Source organism: Haplochromis burtoni, unplaced genomic scaffold (assembly GCF_018398535.1).
Source record: "Haplochromis burtoni strain Fernald_Lab_line unplaced genomic scaffold, NCSU_Asbu1 Contig_227, whole genome shotgun sequence".
In the NCBI taxonomy this organism is placed as follows: domain Eukaryota; kingdom Metazoa; phylum Chordata; class Actinopteri; order Cichliformes; family Cichlidae; genus Haplochromis; species Haplochromis burtoni.
The window spans coordinates 765131-774167 of record NW_024582588.1 but is presented as its reverse complement, the minus strand read 5'-3'; the positions used below and the strand labels follow the sequence as shown (position 1 = coordinate 774167).

Here is a 9037-nt window from a genome sequence, read left to right as displayed (position 1 = left end):
TTTTTCAGCCGACATCTTCAACGTTAAGGCATCCACACAGCATTTTTGCAGGAAATGCAAATTTTTCTAGTTCCACTTTGATCTGTGACAAACTGACGGTTCATCTCTGTTAGTGTTGCGTTAGACTGCTATATTTTCTTGTTCTTTATGCTGTAGATTTTCACGTCTCTGGAATAGTTGGCAGTAATAAGGATGATTTTCTGTTAAATCATATTAATATGACCCGTGACATATTCGTAGATGACAGTTAGATTAGTCAGCCGGGAAACTGGGCTAACTCGGAGAGCTGAAGATATCATGGATATGCTGACCTCGCTCCGTGGTGTACAGGGCCGTTTACCCTCATGATTAGTATTCACAATAAAAATATTAACCGAACATCATGAAGTCTGTATGCGTTTCATAGTGTTGAACAACCTTTGTACAGTTAAAGCCAGCAGTTACTACATGACAGAAACGCCAACGTTATCTCTTTTATGCATTTATACGCAGGTCACGCTGATTACTGAACAAAAACCCAAAGATCAGCTGTTAATTGAATTTATTTCCCCTCTCTCCTCCTTAAACATGTTTTTAATGTTATTTATAATTCAGAATTGGTGACTGAAACGCGTAGGACACATAAGAACATCAGGAAATAAAAACCCGATAAATATAACCTCAGTAAAAGAAGTCAGTGTCAGCGGGGGTTATTACAGCTGTGTACCGGGGCCTGCGCTTTGTCGGTGGTAATAACAGCTCGATTGCTTGCGAGGCGAGCGGGTCTGTCCCACGCTTTGCCGTGAGACTGGGCAGACATCTCCGAAATCATCGAAGCACTTTTGCGAAGAGGCTGTATCTTGACAAACCAACCAGACATATGAAGATTAAACCACTACATTCTCGGCTAAAAAAATATTAAAACGGTATTTGGTAACACACAAACAGGGTTTTTCAAAGTTCAGTTCTGTTAGCTTCCACATGCCGGTTGTTGTGTGCTAAAAACAATGGCCACCAGGCCAAAGCAATGGTTTTGACTCGATCAGTGTTAACCCCGCCCCCTGAGTTTGATGGGTGAGGCTGACAGATAAAATTATTTCATGGTGAGACCTGAAGGAGTCAACTGTGCCAAAATGAATTAATTAAATACACCATTAAATAATTAATTAAATGTGGCAATAATTAATTAAAATGTGAAATAAATAATTAATTAAATGTGGCAATAATTAATTAAAATGTGAAATAAATAATTAATTAAATGTGGCAATAATTAATTAAATGTGTAATTAAGTAATTAATTAATTAATTACATGTGTCGTAAATATTTATGTAATTATTGACACATTTAATTAAATATTTAATGGTGTATTTAATTCATTCATTATGGCAGTCCTGGTGTTCCATAAGTATCTACCTATTTATGCAGTGTAGCATTTCTCAGTCCTAAAATACATAATATTTCATTGTGAGTATTTTACTGATTTTAATTAAATGATAAAACTTCTCAATAAAATTAGGTGATTCGTCCCAGATAGATATTAAGTTTGTGTTACCTTCTTCATAGAAAACCATGCATCTATATTTCTGGCCTCCTGACAAGCAAAATGTTTGGAATTGTTTTTGTGATCGGTTTTGTGTTATTTGGGTTTTATATAAAGGGAAATCTAATAGTATAAGGGATTCTTGGGTTAAAACTTAGCCTGGATTTTTCAGTTACTGTAACTACCACATTACCCAGCCTTAAATTGGTATGTATATATCTCACCTTTCAGACCTGATCATCTAAGCTGTCATGTCAAGCACGTCCATTCCTCAGAGAGGCCATTTAAGTGCCAAGTAACGGTAAGAGTTGTGACTGGGTCTCTTGCTTTCATGTTTATTTTAAGTTTACATTGTGTGTCTTCATCACAGGCCAATAAAGGGCAGTTTTGTTTAGAGATTAGCTGCCACTCAGAAACTGTTAATTTCCATTTGTATCATGTCTTATGGTTACTTTGTATATTATAATATCTGAGTTCTCTGTGCTTCAAATATGCATTTTCTGAAATGTAGTGGCTGGTAGTCCATGGTTTTTGGCAAAACACATTTGTGATCAGTCATGCTGCTCATGAAAGTAACATGAACAATCTTGAGGTTGATCACAGAAAATGGCAACCAATGCAGCACAAGCTGCACTAGTTATCTAGAGTGTCCTTTTTGCAAAGTGTTTTGTTAATGAAGTGAAACTACAATACAAGTTGAAAAAGAAAAATTGATTTCCTGATTTCTCATTTTTCTCAGGCTTGTACGTCTGCTTTTGCTACCAAAGACCGCCTGCGATCTCACATGATCAGACATGAAGGCAAAGTGACCTGCAACATCTGTGGCAAAATGCTAAGTGCTGCCTACATCACAAGTCACCTCAAGACCCATGGGCAAGCTAGCTTCAACAGCCCATGTAACAATAAAGGTAGGTGCATATCTCCTTCCCTTATTTGCTCACTTTTGCATTTGCAATAATATTGCTGCGGTAATGATTACAGATGTGGAGCATTTAGACGGACAACGTGGCTCCAATTCCTCTCAAAATGAAGTCAAAATTACCTTTTTGTGGGGGCTGCCATATTGCACTTTTGGAGCCCAAGTATGAACAGTAGTGACTTGAAGTGGAGTTGCTGCATCACACTCCCACCCACACACCCGCTGGACGAAACCGCGAACAAACCCACCTACACTTTTTATATAGCCCAGCTGCTCCAATTTTGAGGATATCTGCTGATGGGTTTACCACGACTGATGGTTCGTTAAATGAAGGTGAATACAACCATGTTGCTATAATTTAAAAAGACACAGCTTAACATCTTATAGTTCTGCAACATCTGGCATCACTCTGTAGCCCCTATTGTTAATGTGTTAGCTAGATTAGCCTTTAGTGTATGCACTGTGTTAGAGGCTTGTTTCATAGACTTGGTTTGAATGATACAGCACTACTTAGATTTTTAAATATTGTCCTTTGAGATTTTAACGTAAGCCTGAGGATGATATAAAAATGAAGATTTAAGCAGTTTTAGATCCATAGCACTCACAGAGCACTCTGCAGTCTGGTAACATGGAAACTTTAAAATAAAATATTAGATTTAAAAACACAGTAGTGGAAGGTTAATAGAAGTGTAATTTGTTCTTTTCATTTAATACCAGGATCCAGAGTTCACCTTATTACTCACAGACACATTTCACCAGGGGAAAAGAAGTGAAGGATACCGTCAGGACCAAGCTAGGTGTTGTGGAGCCAGAGGTTTCCAGAAACTTTCTCCCTTTCTTTCATCACTGTTGTCCTATGACAGATTTTCGGTTGTCCCACTGAGAGAGACATTATTTCAGAAACATCAGGAGGAATGAAGCAGGACTCATTATCTTCACTATCAGCTCCCTCAGAGGGATATCTTCTTCAGATCTCCATCGTAGACCCATCACAGAACATCTTTAAACCCAGCACTTCATAAACAATGTGATGGCGACCTTTGCCTTGTGTAATGTTAGCAGTAGTGCACATCATCCTCAGATAAAGCACAGAGGACCTGGACTTTGACATAACAATGTTGTATTCAGTCCAGTAGAAAGATATTAAAATTTAAAATACACATTGTCTCTTGTTACTCTTGTATGAATGGCTCTTAATTAATTTATGATAAATAACACACTATTAGCAAAACACAGTGTGAAAGTTTTTAGTTCAATATACAAGTAAAGACCTTTGACATTCCAAATCATGTCCTTTTCATGCAGCTGATTACAGTCAGTGTTAAAAGCAGAGGCTGTGCAGATCTGAGATCAGCAGGTTTCTGCTGAGTTACTGCTTATGCTACTGTATAGTGAGACCAGTCACCTGGATGTTAGACTTTTATCAATAAAACGGCTGCAGCCTTCACTGACAGCATCTCATGTGGTACTTTTTAGTCTTAGTACTGTTTTCATCAGTTAATTTTGGAGTTACTACAAAGAGTGAATATAGGATCATTTGTCTGTTGCCACTTGGGGGTACTGAGGTCGGAATCTCAGGGTAGCATCTGTAATCACAGAAAAGAATCATTACAAACAATGAAATGTTTATTTCATTTCAAACCCATCTGTTCTCTGATTGGATAGTTAAATTTGTGATTGACATGACATTGGCCAATCAGATGAAAGGAAGAAAAACGGGGTCAAAATTCGTACTTGTAACTTGAAATTTGAGTGCAGAGTTTCACAAGTATTTTTGGGCTAAGTCCACACACAAATCTTTTTTACACGCACACAAATTCATTTTACACATACAAATCCTAATTTACAAGTACAAAACTGATTTACAAGTACAAAATATTTATGACCACAATTTGAGCCCATAGAGTTTGAAATCCTTTTTGTAACCATGTCTCTTACAGGTGCCATTTGTGGTCCTTATCCACACACAGTACGGTAATATTACGTTGAAGCAGAGTACGTATTACTCCGCGAGGCTCCTCGGTAGCCATCAAGCAGTGCAGCTTCGTAGCTTACCAAAGTCGTACCAAAACATTTTTTGAAAGGTTTCTGAGCGCTGTGTACCACAAAATCTGTTCGCGGTCAGTAAGCACAACCAGAATTCATACATATGGCACACTGTCGGTCTTTGAGAAAATGAAAGGATTTTAGGCGTCAACGCGTTAGCACAGCTCGTTGATGCTGTCCAGCCCTACGCACAGGGTCATCTACGGTAACTCGTTAACGGAGATTTGCCCCGTTAATGCAGCTATGGCGTTAACGTCACGCTGACAGCGCTAAAACGGTAATCTCCAAATCTTTTCTTTTTACCGACCAACTCCTCTTTGTAGCTGCTGTGTCCATCTTGTCGTTGCCTGCAGGTGAAGCGGTGGGGGAGTGGGAGTTGTGTTCAGTGAAGGAGAGAGCCGAGGCAGAGTAACGTTGCGTAGAGACAAAAGTGGGCGAAAGAGAGGCAAACTTGCGGTTCCACAAGTATAATTATAACGTAACATAGACTATATCATACAAACGATATTGTCACATCTCATATCTCGTATAAAAATATATCGATATATTTAAAAACTTGATATATCGCCCAGTCCCAATATCACAGTATAATTTGAAACAAGTGCAGTAATGATATATATCACGATATATTCTTTTCTTCTGTAGAACGTATTTTACACACTATAAGGCACACTTAAAATCCTTTAATTTTTTCAAAAATCGACAATGTGCACAGAAATCTGTCTTTAGTACGACTTTGGTAAGCTATGAAGCTGCACCGCTTGATGGATTGTCGGAGCATTACAGCTGCCGTAGTCAGGAGCCTTGCGGGAGTAATCTGGGTCCAAAACTCTGTCAACTTCAGGTCCCAAAGTCAAACGAACACTACGGCATTACTGAGAGTTAACAACTGTCTAAATTCTTTCATCTTTAATAAAATGATCAGTGTTGCTGCTTTACCAGGTGTAACAATCAAGTTTAACATCCAGGCATCCATGAAGACAGAATTTATTAAATTCAACGCAGTTAGAAGTTAGCAGGAAGTTAGCTCGCTAGTTTCCACCTAAACATGATATAGCATGTTCTGACTGAGAGATTTCTGAAAAAATTAAACGTACAGCTCTGCTATCACTTCCAACATGAAGTGGAATGAAGACAGAAAACTAAACAGCAGTGACGTTTGTAGGGTTACTGAAGTTTGACTAGCTGGTATGCAGTGATGTCCTACGTGATCGCTAGCAAAACAGCTATGTTAGCATAACATTAGCAAAGTGAAGCTGAAGGATGAACGCAAACTTCTTTCTACTCGATAAAAGTTAACGTGAGGGTTTCTGGTGGTTAGGGACAAATGCAATTGCATGGCAGGATGCTATAAACGGACCAAAATTCAGTCAGGAGAACAACTGAGATAATCCATCCACAATACGAGGTTAGTCATTAATATACTGCAACAACATGGGAATAGAGCAGCTGCAAGAGAATCCAGCATTAATGAATCAATGGTATGAAAGTGGAGGAAGCACAGTTTTTGGCTTTCCCCATATTCCAAAAGTGCTTTGACTCTTTGCTATGACTGTCACCCGGCATAATTTGCAATGATGTTGTTTGCAGCCGCTGCAATGCTTTCGACCAAAACAGGCGCAACTTGATGACACCATCAACATGCACTATCGCGATAGAGCGGTATAGTCAAAATCTCTACCGTTGGCCAAATTTATATAATTTCTACCGTATACCGTTTATACCGCCCACCCTTAGTAGCCTGTGACAAAAACACATAATTTGTTCCCAGTTCTCTAGTTGAATCTTTGAAAAAAAATGCCAAACATAGCAGTTTGACAGCTAGAAGATACTATTTTTCTTCTTTTTTTTTCTTTTTTTTTAATGAATGCACTTTACATACTTAAAAATGCATCATTATAAGATTATTACCTAACACGAGACCTGAAAGATGCATCTGACTCTTCAGCTGATCATTCCATCTATCCATCTATTATTCACTGAAGCTTCATCAGAAATGGTCTAATTTGAAGGGTAACTTTCAAAAAACTATTCTTAAGAAAGGGGAAACGGGAAAGGTGGAGGTATGCTAAATTACACAAGAACTGGACTAATAATTAGTGACATCAGGTCTTATGAAGTGATACACAATTTCAGATTTTTGGTTTAATTTGTCATCCGTATGTAGAGTGGAGGTCAGGAGTGATAGTCTAATGCAATCTTTACCACAAGGTGGAGGCACTGTTATGGTTTGCAGCTCCATTTCAGCCATTGGTATTGGGGATCTTATCAAAATGAAGAGAATTATAAATGTTGAAAAGTACTGAGAGATTTCGATCCACCATGCATTACCATCTAAAAACGTATTTGATTGGAAATGGCTTCTCTCATTCTTCAAAAATGATGCCAGAATAGACTGCCAGTCCTTTTGGCATCATTGCTTAAGCATACTTCAATTGAAAAACAGACACAGTTATGGATTGACCTCCCCAGAGCCTGGACCTCAACTTTAATTTGACTGTGGTATCATCTTGACAGAGAAAAGAACAAAAGGCAGCCAACGGCCAACAATATTCCTGAAGACTACTTAAAGAAATTTAAAGAAAGCTTGCCTAAGAGAGTTCAGGCTGTGTTAAACTGTAAAGGTAGCAATATTGACTTGTATATTGACTTTCAAGCCTGTTAAAATTGTAAAAACTCAATTTTCCCCTTATATACTGTATTTCCATTTATTTTCTTGCATTTAAAAAAATGACTACACCCATTTCCAGTTTTCCTGGAAAGTCATAAAGAAATGAAAGCTGGCTCAAGACATTTGCACTGTACTGTATACTTGAAATAGTCTTTAATGATTTTTTTTTGTTTTCTTGTGAGATAATGGACTCCACAGAACTGTACAATATCATGTTTTAATTATATTTTCTTACTGTGGTTGTGCAGGTTTAAGTGCTGGTGGAATTTGAGATCACCTTTTTTTGTTTGTTTGTTTGTTTGTTTACATGTTTCTTATAAGTAATCCCTAACTACTAAACTGCACACATCACATGAAAGGGCAAATGTTAGAAGTTGGACGGTTTAGGTGATGTCTACAAAGCATGTGGATTATAGAGAAAAGCTTTCAGAGGAAGACCTGGGCTTATTAGGGGAAATAGCATATCTCTAACCTTAGATGGTAGGTTTCATTTCTAGATATTTATAGTATTTATTAAAGCTTCCAAAATGTGACCACCCAGATTTCCAAAATCCTATCCCAAAGACTGTCTGCTCGTAGACCAACGAAGTGTCTCAAAGAAACCTGCTTCCAGGAGAAAAAAATGTTGGTGTAAATGTATCAACACCAATTGAGAAATGTTACATAATGGGAAAGTTTTTAGGATAAAAATTTGACCTTGTATTTTCTCATTTTTACTTTTAAGATGTTTTCACTTGTGTTTTAAATTTACAGTTACCTAAAAGTAAAAAGAAAAAACAATTTTTTTGTGGTAAACATGTTGCAAAACCCGCTGAACGAGCAGTTTATTACAAAGCAGAGGACCAAGATGTCTCATTCTCAGCTGTCCTGTGTCCACCACATGGATTTGTAACCACAAAGCACCTGTGATTCATGAGCAAATCACTGCAGACACAAAATCCCTCATTCTTTCAACCAGCAAAAATGAAGTTGAAAGAGAATTTTGTATATCTGCAACTGCTAACGAGTTATCCAGCATAAATGCAGTGACCAGTATGCTTCTGTGACATTAGTATTTGCTCAGATATTTGACAAGCGTTCAGTCCACATGCCAGCAGTGTCTTCTCACTTAGTTTCTACCAGCATTGTCAGTTAAAGAGGACTGTTAGTTAATTCAATTTTATTTATATAGGGCCAAATCAGCCTCAAGCGCTTTATATTGCAAGGTAAAGACGCTTAATGGACCCAGCAATTAAATTACCTCTTTGAGTGAACATTTGTCAACAGTGGGAAGGAAAGGGCAGAAACCAGTTGGGTGTGATGGGAGGAAAACAACATAAAGGCACACTGTGGAAGAGAGACAGATATTATTGATAACTACTGATTTAATGCAGAATGCTGAGTGAAAAAGGTGAGAGAAGAAGAAATGGTACTGCTCTCCAGCACCATTGGCTTATTGCAGCATAACTAAGGGAGGATTTAGGGTCCCCTGATCTAGACCTAATTATATGCTTTAGCAAAAGGGAATGTTTGAAGCCAAATCTTAAAAGTAGAGACTGTGTCTGTCTCCCAAATCCAAATTAAACTGGTTCCACAGAAGAGGAGCCTGAAAGGTGAAGGCTCTGACTTCCATTGTACTTTTAAATACTTACTGATCCATTTAGAAACTGTGGCTGTTACCATGTTGTACAGTCAAAACAAGGGCATGTCTGAAATAATGGTTTTTGTAAATAATGAGTATATATATTAATAACTTGTTTTTCACTTCATACTGTCCAGTAATGGTGGAACATGGTTTGATTTCCAGAGACGAGATATAAAAAGGGCAAGAAAGGTATGGCGTTATTTTTGTGCCACTATTCTGAGTGCACATGGAAAAAAAATTTGAGCGCACGTAAAAAA

At 37.8% G+C, this 9037-nt stretch overlaps 1 protein-coding gene across 3 annotated transcripts in view; it reads left to right on the top strand.

The window, feature by feature from the left end:
* The window catches only part of vezf1b (vascular endothelial zinc finger 1b), a 48150-nt gene that overhangs the window by 30481 nt on the left and 8632 nt on the right, over nt 1-9037 (top strand). For all 3 annotated transcript variants that reach the window (XM_005937125.3, XM_005937127.3, XM_005937126.3), the window contains exons 3-4: nt 1752-1821; nt 2260-2428. In XM_005937125.3, coding sequence (XP_005937187.1) covers nt 1752-1821; nt 2260-2428 — 239 coding nt within the window. The remainder of the gene's footprint in view (nt 1-1751; nt 1822-2259; nt 2429-9037) is intronic.